Consider the following 18,989-nt stretch of genomic DNA (forward strand, 5'->3'; position numbering starts at 1 on the left):
CAGCATCAAGGCCCGGCCACCCTCCGCACACTGACCTGGTCACGGATGCAGATGGGCCTGGGCATGGCACCGCAGGTGCTCACCGGTGGCAAGTTCCAACAGCACCTCCTCCTCCTCCTCCATTCGACCAGTCCATTTGCAAGTTAAACACAATATAAATTTATACTCAGTGTCTCCACAAAGAAACGTGAATTCCAGTACTGGCTCCAGTCAGACAGCTTGGAGGGCTGGGGAGGGGGAAAGGGATGTTATTCAAGCAGTTGCTTTTCAGTATGCAAGGAAGACCTTATTTGCAAGAGTGCTACAAGGCTGACCTCTCAGGAACCACACTGGCAGACCTGTTTAGCTTGGAGACACAGCACTAGACTCAAAGCAAGCCTTAAATAACCAGCCAGACACCATCTGCTGAATTTCTCGGAACTTTATTGGCACTTTATGAAGAACAGGGTATGGATTTTAACAACTCCTCCAAACAGGAAAAAAAAATGCCTTAATATCAAGGTTGTCTCTGCAGATAAGCACGTGGACCCATGAATTACTCCACAACCTTAAGGAATTGATGTTTTATTATAATCCAGTAAAAAGACTGGTCAAAAAACATCAACATAATTTACAGCAACAAAAAATAAAACAAGAAAAAAAAAGCCAAGCAAAAATTTGCTAAAGGACTTCCCTCCCCCCACCCCCAAGAGGAGTAGTTATCCAATTAAACTGGAACATGGAGAAGAACAATTCACTCTAATCTAACAAATAAAAAATGTGTCTACAAATCTCACTGTAATACTGAAAGCTTCTTACATTAGTTTTCTTGCAAAATATCATTTCTTTACAATACAGTATACATTTCCAAGGGAAGGAAGACCATAAACACATCCACCGTCCCATAACTAATATTTTCTAATTGTGCATAGCTAGAAGTATTGAAATCAAATATCATTAGATACCACTGGAATATAATACTGGTTAAGAAGGCAGCAGGGCTGAAACAACTACAAAGAGTTAGGTGGACTCACTGGCACAAGCCGTTCTATTCCTATATTGGACCATTTGGAATTAGAACGATTAAAAAATACTATAAACAGAAGTCATGCCAGCATCATAATACATGAGCTCAGCAGTGTTGTGTGACCCATCAAAGCAGAAAAGGTTTACTGGTTTATTATTTGAACACATATTCCAGGCACCATACATCAGCTTGTTAGGAAATTTTTAAAATGTAGTAAAGGCTTTTCTCCCTCCAATGCATCAATAGTTGCCATGGACAGAGCAGAGTGCCGAGAACCAGCTTTAAAGCACCAAACAGAAGTGTAAGGGTTGTCTGTTCCCCCAGTAATGAGACTCACGTAGAGCCAGTGCCAATAACCCTTCAGTATAGAAATATGCAAATCACTTCTGACAAATTTAACTGCAATCTTTCATTTGTGACTTCCGAAGTACTGCAGCATGTGGTTTTGGCCAAGCAAAAGCTTACCATGTCGTGTGTCCCCCAAAAGCATGCTGTGTTCAAGGGAAAGAAAGGGACTCTCACATGACTTATCTGGATGTATAGAAGCAACACGCTAAGCTATGCTCCTAACAGAGGTTGGTACTTGTGTGGATCTCCACACAGACTTGTGTTGCTTCCAAGAAATAAAATAATACAGCACTGGTAAGGTTGTTTCCAGTGGCCCAATGAATTCTTGGTGAAATACTGCAGTTTATTAACACTATCACGAACATTCTTTTTGGCACAGTCCCCCTTTACCTTTCCCATAGAGCAGGGAGCTGAAAATGCTCTAGCATTCAGAGGTTATCCTTCTATCACCACTAGCAGTGATACCATACGAAGGGGGAATCCACAAAACTGAGAAAGTCACAAGATTTAAGATCATGCTAGGCAAGAAAATAAAGCCTGATGACTTCCTATAGGGACAGGCTATCCAAGGAGGGCAAAGCAAAGCAGGACTCCATTGTAGTTGGAATCCATTTTTAAGAGACATCTTCTGAAGGTTAACACTTCCTTCTATGAAGGAAAAAGGCAAAATCCAATTCAACCCTGAGCATACATGGCTGTTTCCTCCCCAGAAATGGCAGGAAGGATTCTGGGTAGCTACAGCATGGGTAGCTTGGAAGACAGGAGGTGGTGGGTATTACAACAACTGGTACAAACAGCTCTCAGGACCAGTCTCAGAACCACTAGTGTCCCGTTTCTAAGAGACAGAGCCTTCTGTTCTCAAAGCTACAAAGGGGCAAAGCATCCTTCTGGGGAAGGAAAAGCACTTGAGCCAGGGATCTGGCAGAATGCTAGTGAGGATTAAGGCAGCAATTGGACAAATATCTCAGGATCCTCTCCCCTCAAATGCTGCTTGAAGCCAGGAAGAGAGATGCGGTCTTGTACAGACTAGTTTTTGGTCCCCAGCTACTGACGACTTTTTTGATTGCATCTAGTTTAAACTAAAGATGTCTGAGCTACAGTAGATCTATACACAGTCATAAGGCACCAATGACTATGTGCTTAAAAGGCCTCTTATGGAAAAACCTGAAATCCTATTCACATGACTAGAAATGTACTGGTTCAGCAAGGGAAAAATACGGCTACAGGAATTTTTAGTCTTTTACATTTCTACCTACCCCTTTAGGCTTCCACTGGCAAACCCAAGAAGGAAGGCAGTGTTCTTTAGCTATCTCTGCCTCACTGGTCACATTCAAGTCAGACAAATGACAGTGAACAAAGCCATTTACCAGAGACAAAACTTCTGGAAAGCAGGGAAGTCAAGGCTCCAAACCACACTGCATCAGTGGAAAAAATCCAAATGCCTCCTCATAATTAGGAAATTCAAAGTTCTATCATTAAACAACAGAAGGTAACACCAGCAGGAACGCCACAGAATCTGTTTGGTCCGCTTATGTTTGAAGGACAAAAGCTTTAGTCTTTTACAAAGAAAGTCCATATTCTACCTCCAACCCTTCTTCCTAGGCTCCAGCCTCCCCTTCTCAGCTACATGACTCAGACCCTGTATTAAGTCAGAAATTCAGACCCTGGCTTCTAAGCTTAATACTGAAGCTTGTGCAAGTTAGTAGGAAGGCACAGTGTCAAACTGTTAGCACTTTACATAATTCAGTAAAAGTATCTGCTGGCCTCCCCACGCAACAGGAGAGGACAGCAACACAGCCACTTCAGTAAGCAATAAAAAAACTAAATGCAGTGAGACTACCCCCAAAGCCAAACAATTTCAGATTTGCCCCAGTACACATTTGCTTTCCCAAGCCACCCCAGGAAGATGTAAATACTATTCTTTCTTCTGTCGCTTAACTCCAGCATTTGCCCAGAACTCCATAAATAAGACCATGGTCACTCTTCTGTAGTGGTTCCAGCGTAGCACGATTACGAGTGAATGACGGGAGAGGATGGGAAAGAGAGGAGAAGAGAGTGCAGGGCAGCAGGTGCAGGGGAGAGTTTACATAGACTCAAACTCGTCAATGCGCTGCTTGGTGTTGCCCTGCCGAATCTGACGGAGGGTCTTGTACTTGTCTCGGCCTAGACGCATGTTCTCAGCGTGGATCATATCATTGGCTGTCTTCTTGGTTTCATCCCGAGCATTTGCCAGCTCTGAGGAAAGAGCCTTCAGAGAAGGGGAAACAGACAGCAATAGGTTAGCGCATGCCAGAGACTCAAAGCTGGACAAGGAGGTTCCTTGCTGATCCTCCTAAAGATTCAACGTCCATGGAGACAGGAAACAGATAAGCCCTAATGTTTACAGTTCTGGGCAACCTGCTGTAGCTGACCCTGCTTGAGCAAGGAAGTAGGACTAGATGATCTTAACAGGTCCCTTCCAACCTAGGTAATTCTGTGATTCTGTGGAAGCTGTTAATATTTTTCCATAACATTTGAAAGTAAAAAACATCAGGCAGTCTGTCACCCTATTCATCTTTGTCTAGCACAGTATGAAAGACTACCTCCAATGTACTTCAGAAGAAGAGTCAAGTGGAAGGATCCCTAAAGACAACAGGAGCAGAATTTGAGCAATTACTAGCCTTCTACCACAAAAGAAACTCGCTGCAGAAGATAAAGCACACCTTTGTCACTCTGCCTGTGTATAACCACCACAGCATGATGCAGAACAAGCAAAGCACAATGCAAAACAGGCAGCTAGCAGGCAGCGTAACAAAATGCTTGGACAGAGTCAACACCAGAACACTGGAGTTCCTTATGAGAAGGTGGTGCAGCACTACTCCCTCTATGCTGAGCCCTAGTGGGCTGCTCTCAGAGTTTTGCAACACAACCCAGTCAGACAAGACAGTTACAGACAGCTGCTTGATAGGAACTGGACCAAGTTCTCTGATTCATTGCAGCCAGGGCTATGAACAGCTGTCAGATGGCTGGCAAGAGTCACATAAGCACACTACGTCTGACAGATGCTGCTTTTTGGCACTGCTTGAAAATACTTTACTACTTTCAGTGAAATGGAAGTCAAGTGCCAGGAGACAAGATCTGCCTCTCTGCTCAATGGTTTTACACAGCTATCTGGCAAGATCACGATCACCTCTCTTCCCCACCCCCTTTGGTTTTTTTAAAGATACCAGTAATACCTCCCAGCTGCAATTAATGGCAAGAAGAGTAGAAGCAGCACCCAGACACACACCCTCTCTGCTGCCAGCTTCTTACCTTCAAGTGTTTCTGGACCCGTTCGTTCTTCTCTGCTTCAGTGGTGCGCTGCTCCTCGCTGCGGTCCTTGATGGTGGCCTCTGATCGTAGCTCAGCACTGGCTTCTGCTGCATTCTCATCCTGCTCATCATCATGCTCATTCTCAGAGTGCATGGGCTCAGTGACATGAGGGGTGCTCATGGCAGTCTTCAACTCCTCTTTGGTCTTTTCTAGGTCCTCCTGCACCATCTGTGCCTGCAGTAGGGCATGCCACAGTGAGTTAGTCAATATAATTCTGAGTGCATGCAACTTCGCAGAAGTGCACGGAAGTGCTACTCGGCGCTTATTACAGGAAAGCTTGCACCTCTTGGACACTGAAGGGGCATGTTCCAAAGCTACTCAGCCACAATCATTTGCAACACTTTCTGCTGGCTAACACTTCAGAGATTTTCAGAATGATTCTAATACAGGGAAAATGGGCTTTAGGCCTAATTAGTCAACATATTTCTACATGGAGTTAGAATAAGGCACTCATTCCACCAAGAAAAGCAAGGATGGGTATTTACAACAGCCTCAAGCTTGCAGACACTCAGTCTAGTGTGGTATCTAGTGCAATAGTTTAGGTCACAACACAGAATGAGAACAACTCCACAAAAAGTACTGCCATTTGTTCAGATTCTGCTTTACCTTCTGTTGCCACTCCTGGGCTTCACTCTCTTTCTTCTGCCTGGCCAGCTCCAGCTGCGTGATCCTAGCTGTGAGTTCTGCCATCTCAGCAGCCTGCAAGAGAAAGGCTTTTAGTGGGGACAAAACCAAAGTACTTGCTAAATTAAGCATTTAGTCCAAGTCCTGAATGAAAACAGTATTTCTAACATCTTTTTGGTAAGGAGAAAGCCTTCCTGTAAACTTCAGTCCCACCAATATCTCCACGATGCAAGGGAAAAGGAAGCCAAAAGAGTTTCAGGTTTTGTTGTGGGTTTTGGTTTTTTTCTTCTCCTCCAAATAATGCTACAGAACTCAGTTCTTTGAATCCAAACCAGGGAAAGCAATCAGTGAGCTCTACACTCTGTTCCCAGCATCACATACGAAAAAAAGGCAAAAAGCACAGAAATCCAGATCTACTGTACAAATACACTTGTATTTAGATACAAGTTCATCTGCTTGAGGCTAAAAAAAAAAACAAAGAAGCAAACTATGCTTCCTCACTATATTCATAGCCTGGTTTGCTTCAAGACCTTAGATGCCTACCCTATCACTATTTTCCCTACCCAGTTTTCAGCTCACCCACTTACCAGCTGTTCCTGGGTCTTTTGTTGATCATGGGATGCTTTCAATAGGGCCTCCTTTGCCTCTTCTGCTTCTCTACGTTCCTTAGCCAGTTTCTCTGCTTCCTCCTGAGCTCGTTTTCTCTCCTGTTCCAGCTCCATAGCTCTGCGAGTCTGTTCTTCCAGTTCTGAAAGAACAGGGGAGAGCATTTGAAGAGAGATAAAGAAAAGAATGGCAGAAGAGGAGGAAGGTGCCATTACACCTACATTCTGGATAAGGGTTTTCCTTCAGAGGGACAGGTAAAGGAGAGATGCAAGTAACTGTCCCCTTTCCACTCCTTCACATTGTAACTAGAGCTGGAAGACTAAGAGCCAGGCCTGTTCCAAGCCAACAGATTACTTGCCCAACTGATTCGTGGGGAAGTACCCACCCCAAAATGACATCCTCAAAGGCAGAGAAGCATACAGCATTTTGCTTGGGCAACACCACACTAACACTAGCCAAGCAATTAGAGAGTAATCACATCAGAGTACTGGCTGGTATGACCCGTGCTACACTGACTCCATCCCTCTTCTGATGTGCTGGGATAAAGCTTCCAGCCAGCACATAAACATCTGCAACGTACTCTCACAGCCAGAGGGGCATCTTGGCTGCCACCCATCCCTTTAATGCAAGTCCTATTTCAGCAGTTGCATATGGAAGCTTACAGTCAGCTTCAGAAGGCTAAACCAGGGCCCTAACACCAGTAAGCATACAATACTGGAGAGCCAAATGGCTCAGAGATGCTCATAGCTTTACTGCTTGAACCCTTCTCACTCAGACTATGCATCTAAGGAAATACTGGAACATTTCATATTACCTTGCTGAGCTTTCTTGGTTTGCTCCTCAATTTGCTTGAGTCTCTCCATTAGCTCCTCCTTCTCACGCTCAATCTTCTCCTTCTCCTTTTCTGCCAACTCTCTCTTCTTCTTCTCATTCTCCAGCAGGGCTCTGATGAGGGGGAAGTCATAATGCCATTTCAAATTAACACCTACTCAGATTGGAGTGCTTCCCAGTGAAGCCATGAGCACACAAGAGATGTGCACTACAACACACAGCTGATGAGTTTTACTCTAGACACACCCCTTTATTGAAATGCAGAAAGAAAAAGCTCTGCTGGCATTCATCTCAATGGCAAGTTCATAATAGCAATGTTATAAGGGAAATCTCCTTATATCAGGATGCATATTAGTCCCGTCACATAGACGGACAAATCTTTAAGAAAGTGCTGGTGGGTCACATTTGTGATGACTGTCATTCATCCCATTAGATCTACTGAAGCAGAAAGCAGTCTGCTCTATTTTTGGCTCAAGCAGATTAAGGTGCTGCCAGCAATTTATCTAGCACGTGATGCTATCGTGCAGCAATTGACCAAGTCCAGGTTACTCAGAACCCTACCAACCTCTCCATCTGTTTCTGATGCTTCTCTTCCCGAGCCTGTGCCTTCATCTGCTGCACCTCAATGGTATCTGGTTTACGTCTGCGCATGTAGAGCTCATGGTTCCCCATGCAAAGTGCCAAGATTCGTTTGTTAATCCGTAACCGAGGGGCATAGAATACAAAGTCCTTGGGACAAGAAAAAGGCAGTATTAGACCTGTTCTTTCAGCATAAGAAGCCCCCCGTGTATGCAATACACTACAAGACCCTAAGCATTCTAGAATTGTTAGCTTGCTTTTCTTAACAATGTTTAATTCATCAGCAGTGGTAGTTAGATACCTATCTTTCAGGAATGAATTTCAATCTGACAAACACACACAGGGCAGAAGTACCCAACTTGTTGTTACAGTGTTCTGCATTTCATTGTAAAGCATCACTAGCACATAGACTACACAGCAACTTAGCTTCACTGTTTTGTTACAAACACCACCAGGGGCTGGTTCACCAGGTCACTGAGACTATGACTTTCTCCCACCTTTCTCCCCACTTAGTTATTTAATGCAATAGTCTGGCCAGCCACATCGAGTGTAATGTTTTGTCTTATGCCAGAAAGTGTGTTAAACATTATTTCCAATGGATAAATAACTTTGTTCTGTTAAAAAGGAGCAACAGCAGCAGGGAAATGCTTCCAAGCAGCAGTGCAACAAGAATGACCAGAAGAACAGAAGGTATCAGCTGACACAGGAAATTAATAAGCCTTAAAGATTAAGCCAATTACGTTCATTACAAATCTGCAAGGAAAAAACCTTCCCAGCATACTCTACAAAACGACCTGAAGCTTCAGCTTCAAGTAAGGTGAAAAACTGTAAAAGACCATCCCACACACTATTAAAGCCAACAGGCTGCAAAGGAAGCATTCACAGTTAACATAGGTGCCTCAGATCCCTAATTGTATTATCAGAGAATCTGAACAGTCTTAGGAGAATCAGAAACCCCAAGCAGAGCTTCTCCCTTCCACTGACCTTCAACAGCTTGAGGTTATACTGAATAAATTTCTACCCTCCTAGCCAGAAAAAAATCCCAACTATCACCTTACTGCCATTAGACCCATTCTGTGCATAGTGCCCTGAACAGATCAGGTAGTAGAGCACTCCTTAAATCAGCGTTGACATTAGTGATGAAAAGATTGTGTGCAATTAAAAAAAAAAAAGATCATTCAGCTAAGCAGCCAAAAGTTTAATTTGAATGTTGCTTCTTACTGGTGCTTTCTTGTCAATAGGCTTGATAACAAATTTCTTGTCATTGAATGAGATATTTCTGATCTCACTCCAAGGGAATCCAATTTTCGGTGTTAGCCTGCAGAAATAGAAAGCAGAAGGAAATAAAAAAGCCCCAAGTCATTCCGAATTCTTGACTTACAATATATAGCTCAAAATACTACCAAATTTGACCTCATATTTCTGTACTCCTACGTTGACTGGAATCAGCCAACAAAATTAGTCACGCAAATGAACTACAAACATAAGAAATAGTTTTTCAATCCCACTTTTTTTTTTTTTTTAAATGGAAAATAGAACTGAAGAATGCCTCTGTGGCAAGACGACTAGGGATACAAGTAAAACTAGCCTGATAAGATTTGCCAGTTTCTTGTATTTTTTTGGTGCCAAGCAGCATGTTTAATGGATTATTCTGGCAGTGTCAAAAACACAGCCAAGAATGATACAGAAATTGTAGAGTTTAGAGACTTGAATTACAGAAAAGATTAATTTTGAACACCTTTACACTGGAAAGGAGCTGAAGGTAATGATGAGGACAGGAGGTTTGTTACCTGTCATTCTGCTCATAAATGTTGAGTCCAAGAGCATCTACACCTAGCCAGAGTTCAGACCCCTTCTTGTTCTTAATGTTGAAGTAGTTCACACCATACATTTCCAGATCCTGTGCAATTTTCAGGTACTCCAAGACAGCATCTTCTCTGCAACGTGCAAAAAGAAAGCAGATATTCCTTTTTGAGTCTATAAACCATCAGAGCAAGAAGGTGCTGTCTTCTACATGGGCAGAGCAGCAACAAGCTGGCAAAGGTTCCAAGCAGCACCCTAGTAGAAAATAACGAACTCACTCTGCAAGCTCAGTTTTGTTTTACTAAGAACAGCCAGCTGACGTGGACTAGGAAGAGCAGAGGCACATGAACCTAGTTACTCTGAGCAGAATAACCTCAAGAATGCTAACTCATCCTGAAGCAAGCCACAGATTTTTTGTATGCATTCATACATTACACACTAGCATATATCACACTACTTTAAATACAGCAGTTTCACACTGCATCAGTTACCTAATCATTCCTCGATGTTCCTCATGCCACACCTGGATCCTCTCTTCCCACTGGTCCTTGTTAAGCTTGTGCTGCTCCAGAACTCTAGAAAGAGTACAAGGGATGTCTGAGACCAGCCACTGCATTTGTGCGCACACAGTCACATCACTCTTGATTAACACTTCAATAAATATTCCATTGGCATCACAGTTACACCACAAAAATATTCCAGGAAATACAGTTTTATTACAAGGCTCCCTAGAGACACAGCAGTCAGTATTCTGAGAAATGACAAGTTGTATTCAGTTATGCTTCTCCTTGGAGCATTACATTTTTTTGGTTTGGAGCTTCTCTCACTACTTCTGATAAGAGTTTCTTCAGTAGCAATAGGATGTTTAAGATTAAAGCTCTTAATTAAATGAATACTAATCCCAATCCTCAGAGGCACCAGGCTGTATTTTATTCTGAACTATCTAATCACCACCCCACCCCCCCAAAAAAAATCCCAAACCCTTTAAGGCAAAGGTGTAAGACTACCCAGGTTCACTTACCTCTGTGGGAGCAGTTTGTCACTGGCAAGGTAGCCTGATTTGTGCACCTCTTTGTTGAAGTCTCCATATTTTGACTGGACAGCATAAGAAGCCAGAAGGACAGCTGTTTCTGGAGGGCAATAAATGTCATCATTCAGAATTGCCTCCTTCACTTGGAGGAAGAAAAGGCGCTGCGTGATGTCCTGGATCAGCTCTTCTGCCACATCCTCTGGGTAGAACTTGGCACGGAATTTGAAAAGCAAGGGGCTTTCTTTGCGTACATCTTGTGCTGTTACCTGGAACAGAGTTATCAGATTTTATAGCCTACATACCAAGTGAAGGGGAGCAGGTTTATGAACAGGAGGACAAGCATGCATTAGAAAAAAAAAGTTATTCTTTCCAATGCAGAAGTGAGTGGGCAAAAAAGCAAGGATTTTCCATTCCTTAATGCTAAATACCTCATCACCTCTCCTCACAGGACTTATCACAAGCCAATGCTTATGATCAGTGTTAGGTAAGCTACTTTCCAGGTTTCTCTCCAACCAAGATACTCATGAGCACCACATTAGCGTGTTACCAGGAAGGGTAACAGATCTGCCTGGATAACAAACAGGACCAGATGCAGGAGGACAAGGTCAGACACTGTGACTCCTTGTACCTTGGGGAGGGGGTCTGTGGACTGAAGGAAGGCAACACCAACTCGCTAATCTTGTGGTATTTCAGGTGTGTGGAGAGGCAAGAACAGATCCCTGACAGAAGTATGGAGACTGAATTTGCCCCTGCCCTCCAAGAGAAGGGAACCCAGGACAAGTGAAACACTTTGAGCAAACATACCTTTTTGTTCAATTTCAGCCATGTTGAGAAGCCCTTGGTGTCCTGATACTGAAGTCCAAAAAACCAGACCTCTCTTAGACCAATTGTCTTGACGACCTGGAAGAAAGATGATTAGCAAATGCCCCAGCCAGACAGGCTGATCTCACTGGTAGAAGAGAACATGTTAGAGGTAAGTTCAGCTGAACACAAAGACAACCAGTGCCCTAGCCTTCTGCCTCCCCTGCTATGGTGCACGTACATAGGTCTTAGGGCATCTGAGGGGGTCTTAAGTTGGAGATATATTCTTCTCTCTCCCTCATCTCTTTAAGGCTTGTTGCTATTTATGAACAATAGCTGGAACACTATCTTCTTCAGCTACTTATGAGCCAACATGTATAGCCAAAATACGATGCAACAGGTCTGACAGGTGTAATAGCTGCCAGGAATCAAAAATGCAGCTCCATTTTCAGGTACACCCCTGACTTATCATGCAAATGTACCACTCCTGGGCAAGCCATGAATCACCCTGCTAGGTTGTGCTATTTTAAGATTTGTGTTCTACTCCACCAATAGCTGAGGACAGGGCCTGCACGCAGCTCTTTAATGAGTGGCACCGGTAAGAGGTACTGCAGTAGGTAAATCGATATGCCATCCCTTGTGCCAGGACAAAGAGCCATCACAGAAATTAACTACACAGCTATGTAAGCTCTCTCCTTGGTCATTTCCCTAGCACACCATGGGTGCTATGTAAATAAGAGTTAAGAAGGCTTTAAAGACATACTGTAACATGAGCCAAGAGCCTCATGGGGGGGCAAGACTACTGCAGTATAATGCTACTGCTGGTAAAAGGAGGGGCGGAAGCTTCTTGGTAAAGCCTGTTCAATAGCAGGAGGCCACAGCTTTGTGCCCTGGCAAGTCTGGGATATGCCATAGGGTCCAGCAAATCTAGAAACTGAAGTTCCGCCACATCTCTCCTGAACCCCCAGGAGTTGTTTGCATACCGGCAAACAAGGCACTTAGTTGTCACCTCCATTACTAGACGAGGAAGGGGAAGGGAGAAGACACTTGTCTTTGGGTGGGCACTGTACCTGAAGTACAACACTAAGCTGCCTTTACACACCACCCACCCCTCAGGCTTGCTCCTTCAGAGACACTCAACACCTGGATGAGCCTCACCCTAGGAAATCCAGCTGCCTGATCATGGTATCCACCCTGTCAGGTAAGTTGAGGTAACTTTGTACTGCTTTGTCCCATGTTGTACGATTTCTCCCTAAATGCCTACTTCCTTTTAAATTACTTCCTTGTTGAATCCTAAGGATGCACCCTGTTCCCTTCTGATGTGGTCTCTAGCTTTGGCAAGATATACCACCAAGGACGTAGGTTCCCTGCAAACTCAGTACCAGTTAGATTCTTTAGGGCTTGGATCAGACATTTCTTCTGGCCTTACAAAAGCAGCATTAGGGCCCTAGTTCCTTTCAGACCCAAAAACCAAAGGGAGCTTTCAGCAGAAGCATGCTATTAGCAGCACACACAGAGACAAAACCTACACACGGCCACGTAGTCTATATACATCATGCCACTGGAGTCCCTGAAATTATTCAGCCTGTCCTTGCTTGAACATGAACTAGAAACCTGGCCTAAAGCCCCTGTAAACACAGGGGAACATGGGGCAGATAAACCCGCACTCGTGCATATCACATAGTAGGATGCACACAGCTAAGGAGACTTTCTGAGAAGAATCAGAGTTTGCTGTATGCATTGAAAGCACGTGGTACAAGGAGAGAAAGAAAGGCTGTCCTAGAGCCTAAGGAAAGCTCTGTTCTTGGCAACATTAACATTTGAATGGGATGGAAGCTCCCCCCTCTGCTGTATGTGTCTGCTTGCCTCACTTCCATTTGTCAGCAGCTTATGCCTGGAAATTCAACAAGCTGGACTGCCAGCAAGGAACTGAACGGCATCAAACTGAGGCCCTGCACAAAAGGACTTTTATTCCACAGCAGAAGTCTGCACAGCAATAGCAGTGACAACAACAGACTGGCCAGAGGAGAGGGGGGAGATGGCACAGCACACAACATCACACCCCAAGCTGCTACTGCATTGTGGGGGGAAAGGGGGAAAAAAAGATAGTCCTAATCCCTCCTTCCCACCTCAGCTTTCACAGGTTTAGTTCCAGTTAGCAAGGGAAAAAGCATGAAGAAGAAACAGCTTTCTACAGCTGCAAGGAGTCTGGCTGGCAGTTAGCAGCCCAATTATGTTTGCGGGTGTACAGCATTCAGAGCCCTGATGAGCTGCGAGATGTTCCAAAAAGCAAACATTTACTGGCAGTGGCGGAGGATGGAGAAGGGCTGGCACACAGGACAGAAGAAGACTACAGAGTATTGTTTAACCCAGGCCACTATACCCAACTACCTGAAGTTTACACTCTTGGCTAGAGAGTGACATCTTTTCTTCGTGCCAGGAAGAACATTAAGTCAGTCCCTGGTTCTTGTTCAGCCCGCAGTACAAGGCTTAGTCTACAACTGGCAACAGATTACAGGCAGCCTTAAAATCCAGCTGTCCCACAGTACCTTGACTAGCCATGACAAAGCTCTTCATCAAGTATCCTTAGCTTAAAATTCCATATAGTAAGCAATACTGCCTCAGGGGAAAAGGTGCATTTCTGGTGACTCTCACTGCAGACAGTCTAAGTAAGCACACAGTAGTACAATTTTTTTTTTTTTTTTTTACTTACATTCAGAGAAGAAACACAAGGTCTTCTGGGTAACCTTTTCTCTCACTTCTCCTTACTCCACATTTTCCAGGTCTGCATGACTCCTCCTGTACTTCCCCTCAGCACTCACCCATCTCCCTCCAAACTATGTTCTTGCCATTCAGTCCTGCTCCACAGCAGGAGAGCCATAGGCAGCCCCTTAAATGTAGATTTTAGCATCAAGATGACGACTGAAGATTGCCCTCATTCTCAGCCCAGGAAAATACACCACCACACTGGCAAACAAGTGCAGATCCTGCATGAAAGCACTATCTACACATGGGTAAGACCAAAGCATTCCAGCAGAGGAGAAGACATTCCACTCAGAGCAAGTTCCTGTGCCAAAGGCCAAAGCATCCTAGGCTGTACCGCAGCACAAATCTGTCTTGAATCTCACCTGCTGTCCTCATTAAAGATGAAGTGGGCCTCTCTCCCTTGCTATGACAGGCATGTCAAGTACTTCTGAGAGAAAACTGCTAGCAAACCTTATTGCTGGATGAGCTCTGAACTGGTGCCACACCGACAGTTTCACATGCCATAGCCAAAAACAACTTAAAACATGGTCTTCCAGGTACCCAACACCCAACGTGGGCTCCATCTACAGCCATAAATACTCAACTGTTCCCCTTCCATTTGGCTGATGGATATATTCCTAACTTTCCCTTTCAAAGTGCTAAAATGCCAAAGTGCTAAATGACAGGATGATCTTTGAGTTTTTAAGCTTATTACAGTTTGCCATCGATCTCCTTAGCAACAAGCAGTCCATTTTTGGTCAGACTACTGCTTTTATAAAAGCCAGTAAGTTTCCACATGTTCCTGTGAAATTTGAGACCCATTTCCATACCACTCAACCACAAGCCTTCATTACACAAACAAGACTTCTGGAGTTTGCTGGAGGAATCAGCCACTGTCCCAGGACTTGCTGCTTTCTACCATGAAACTGCTATAGCAAGTTTTCAGTTCAGTGCTTTCATCTACTGGATCAAGTGCCCCAGACCAGTTTCCTATGTCTTTACACACTACTAGGTAGGACCTTACCAAGGCTAAAAGCTTCTCTACAGTCTCTCTCCTCTCAAAGCTTAGTTTACAGGCCATGAGAGACCATCCACATTTATTCCAAACATAGCTCAATTCAGCTGGAGTTACTCTCAAGTTGAGTGCGATTTGGTCAGCCTGTGTTGTAAGCTTTAGCAACCATGAAAGAAGAGACTGAAATTAGTACTCAACAGAACCACTAAACTCACTGCAGCAGATAAGCAAGCCAGGGCAGAGCACATAAACTCAGAATCTTAGCAGCTCTGGCTCTTAATGAAATTTGTAGGATCCTCAAGATTAAGAAGAAAAAAAAAAAATAGCTCCACACTCTACTATGTATTAGGCTCAGTGCTGAACATAAAACACAGCATCAGTGACTAGTTTTAGAGAGAGCAGAGATGCTTACTGTTACAATTTTAACCCATATCTGACTGTACCTTTCTATTACAAGCTTAGTTTTGACCCCAAAAGCTCATGAAACTGAGGAAAAGCCTCCTACGAAGGTTAACCACATGCTTTCAAAGTCTGAAGTGACAGATACTAAAGTTTTTCCAATGTCTCATTTCTCCTTAACCTGTGACTTGGCTTCATGGCTCTTAAAGGTGATCTCTGTCCAATTAATGAGACTGGGTGCTTTGGTTACTCTAAAGGCTTATTCTGGAGTGGCATGCTGAAGCCACCATCTCCTGGACTTTGCAATGTTCAAAAGCTAGCATTGGAAGGACTGAAGTTTACATGGTCAGCTATAGGCTCAAAGAGCACTAAGCACATCACTGAAAAGCAAATCTGTCCTGAAGTTGGAGAAATAGAGTTCATTTTAGGTTGGGGAAGGAAGTAGTGACTGAACAGTTTAGTAACCACAACTCATTGTTAAAAACAAGTTCCTGATGTAAGTAGGCCTATCAAATGGGTAGAGATCCCCACCCATCAACTGCATTCACCACCCAACAGACCTAGTATAGCAGACAGCTAAGACTCCAGCAGAGACGAGAAGGAATAAGGGGCTCTGAAGGGGAATGAAAGAACAAGGCACCAGCAGGATGCAAGGTCAAAAGTGATCACAAACAAAGTGTTTGAGAAGCTGCCTCATACAGCATGTGGGAGACATGGAAGAAGGGAGTATGTTTTCATACCACAGAAATCAAAGCAGTTGAAGATTTTGTGACTAGTCTGTACACAGGCTGCCTGAGGATCCTGTAAGGTGCAGCATCCACTAAACCAGGGCATTTCTGAGAAAGCTTTCCAGCCAGCCAGCTGTGGAGCACTTAAGCAAGTTAGATACCTCTCTCCTTGTCCCAGGTACAGGCTAGTCCCCCTCACCCCCACAGCAGGCCAAAATCTCACTGACATAAGCTAGAATCAATTTATCTCACAAAAGGAAGTTTGAGAGTAAAAAAGATTGAAGGGACACAACTTCAAAGCTATCCATAGCAATAAGTAGCTAAGGAGTTTTACCAGAGAAAGGGTTAATCTTTCACATGTAGGAGATACACAAGGCAAAGCAACACTTTGTTTTACACACAAGTCCCCAGTCCAACTGCACTTCAGTCTGATACAGAAAAGGGTCAAAGGAGAAAAACAAGCAGCTATTGCTGTTGCAGTGCCTGTGCCCTGCATCCCCAGGAAAGCAGTATTACAAGGTACCTGTGAAGTAATCAAGCCTATGGGATAGCAGCACCCCTGACAGGCATAGCCCTTCTCTCAAGCTCTTCTTTTAATCAATCACTAGCAGCTGAGGAATGGGAGCAGAGTTACTGTTTTTGCTAGTGAGTCAGTATGCACTGGTGCTCAGCAGCTGATGCTGAGGTACATAAGCAAAGCTGCAGAAGACAGACAGTACAATCCTGTCTCAATCCAGGTTTTGTCTGTGCACACAAGCTTAAGCTACTTAAGCTAAAGCTGTACAGTTACAAGCCTAGGGGATGGGGTGTCACAGGAAGATCTCTAGCATAAATCACAATGTTACTGCACTGTGTGTCAGCTCAATATTTCTACATCCAGCTACTCTGGGGCAGAAAACTACTTCCAACAAAGCAGTGAAGCATCTGCGTTGTTCTAACACTACAAAAATTCACTTTGGAATTTAACCAAGCAGGAAAGGGAGACAGGAACATTGCTACGTCAAGCCTGTTCACCTATTATTACTATAGAACTTTAGACTCAAACTGTTCCTCCTCATGAAGCTACTACCTAGATACAAGCTTTCCAAAAGTCTTTTGAATCCTATTCAGGATAGGTCAGAATTATGTGTGGCATCATGAATATATTTATCTACCTTTATATACAAAAGGTGGAAACAAATACTGCCTAAATGTTACTGAACAAAGCCAGCAGCATGCACCGAGGTAGCTGTGCAGCTAGAAACCTTGGTAATGCTTAGCAGCTTCCTTTTTGCTTAAATCAGAACTGACAGCTCAAAGTGAAAGGGCACTCTAGGGCAAAAACATGCAGGATCTCTTAAAATTTTTCTGTGAAAGAGTCAAACTTCAGGTTTCACACCAAGACAATGTGCTAGAGCAGCAAAACCATAAGTTTGCTTTGTAGAGGAACACTCCTTTCCCTCAAAAAAGCATTCATGAAAGCAGCTCCTTTTTCAGAACCAGCATCATGCAGAAAATACTAGATTAGCAATTCCAGGAGCACAACATAGTTTAAGAGAGCCAGAAGATGAATGGCCATAACTTTGTTCTTACACACCCCATCATGAGACCCAAGACTACCTCTGGATAGAAACTGAGATAGAGTGAACAGATTATCAGTCAGACAGCAGTCGCTGTTTAGTCCCGTGTCAGCAGGGGGAATAGCTCCAGACTATCCCTTTACAGGAACTAATCCACACAAACAGCCATTTGAAACATACTGGATATATGCCAGCTGACAACATATTCAAAGCCCCATCCCCATACTAAAGGGAGAGAGTTTAGTATTTGTTGTCAGCTCACTAGAGGCTCTCATATTTTGGTTCAGTATTCAGTTAGTTCTTTATGCAAAGATCAATAAACTGTTTGAGCATGTCCATATAGAAGTACTTGCTTTCCTTTATGTGCAAGTCTGACTATAAAGTTTTTGCAATAGAAAAGAGCCTTGAATTTTCCATTAAAAAAATAAAAAAGATGGACAGACAGTCTGTTGTTTATCTGCATTCAGAGACCAAGATGAAATGTTTCCCATTGTGGCAGGAGCTGAATAGCTACCTCCTTTGCAATTAGTTTCCTTAATTGTAAAGGACCAACGATTAGACTGCAGGGCAGCAACAAGCAGCTGGGATTAGGCTCCTCAACCACTCACATTGCAGTAGCCTCCAAGACTCCTTATTCATGTTAGAGATGGAAGACTTTTGACATCCCCACATCTACTGCCAACTCCCTACCTTACTGCTTACCACGTTCTCAAGCCCTGGCACAGGGCTAGTCTTTCTACCACCACCACAGTGATGATACCACACAAACACCACCTAGCACTGTTGTGCTAGGTCTTTGACTAATCATTTAGTCAAAGCCTGGAAATCTGCCACCCGTGAAGCTCTAGGACATTCATTTCAGTAACAGCCTTATCAGGAACCAACATCACTACCTTCACAAGGTAATCTTGTGCACTAGGCAGTAGAAAACAGTTTAATTCTTATTCCAGCAAGTATCATATAGGGACAGTATAGAGAGATGGTGTCCACTTTCAGAAACAGCAAGTGTTTAACAGCTAGCTTCAGACACCTTTTTCCCCACTGTATTTTCCCTTCCAACTCCACCTACAATCCAATTTAATTGAAGTAAACACTGCCTCGTTTACCAACTCAGGAACTTAGCTCTGCAACAGCATTTGTTTTCTCACTTTGCGAAGTGTTTGTTATGGAAAAACCAAAACAAAACTTGTGTAGACAGGTGCTGTGTGAAACACACTGCAAGGAGAAGAACATGCAGCTGTTTGAGAACACAACACAAAGGAGTGAAATCAATTACTAAGACATGAAGAGTTCCCATACTGGAAACATGATCAGATGCTTCTCAAAAAGAGACAAGTAGCTGAAGCCCAAGTCTGCCACCATAATGTCAGTTTGCAGCAAAAGCTGCAGATGGTCTAGAGCCAACTGGAAAAAAAAAAAGGAAAAAAAATCATGTGCAGATTAAAAATACTACTGACTTCAAGAGTATCACTTCTTAGCACCTGGTTCTTTGCTTGGATAATGTCAGAAACCTGATATTGAAAAATAATCATGGGAAGCATCCACATGAAGAACACCCCCTCCA

General features: G+C 43.6%; 1 protein-coding gene across 1 annotated transcript in view; it reads right to left on the bottom strand.

The window, feature by feature from the left end:
* Positions 1-406: 406 nt before the first annotated feature.
* Positions 407-18,989, bottom strand: part of MSN (moesin) — a 48,197-nt gene continuing 29,614 nt past the window's right edge. The window contains exons 3-13 of the mRNA XM_075054582.1: positions 10,983-11,078; positions 10,170-10,444; positions 9,640-9,723; positions 9,136-9,282; positions 8,567-8,663; positions 7,332-7,495; positions 6,750-6,880; positions 5,917-6,077; positions 5,312-5,404; positions 4,646-4,879; positions 407-3,602 (exon numbers count right to left, since the gene is read on the bottom strand). Coding sequence (XP_074910683.1) covers positions 3,438-3,602; positions 4,646-4,879; positions 5,312-5,404; positions 5,917-6,077; positions 6,750-6,880; positions 7,332-7,495; positions 8,567-8,663; positions 9,136-9,282; positions 9,640-9,723; positions 10,170-10,444; positions 10,983-11,078 — 1,647 coding nt within the window. The 3' untranslated portion in view covers positions 407-3,437. The remainder of the gene's footprint in view (positions 3,603-4,645; positions 4,880-5,311; positions 5,405-5,916; positions 6,078-6,749; positions 6,881-7,331; positions 7,496-8,566; positions 8,664-9,135; positions 9,283-9,639; positions 9,724-10,169; positions 10,445-10,982; positions 11,079-18,989) is intronic.

The sequence above is a fragment of the Buteo buteo genome, chromosome 22 (genome assembly GCF_964188355.1).
Source record: "Buteo buteo chromosome 22, bButBut1.hap1.1, whole genome shotgun sequence".
NCBI classification, from domain to species: domain Eukaryota; kingdom Metazoa; phylum Chordata; class Aves; order Accipitriformes; family Accipitridae; genus Buteo; species Buteo buteo.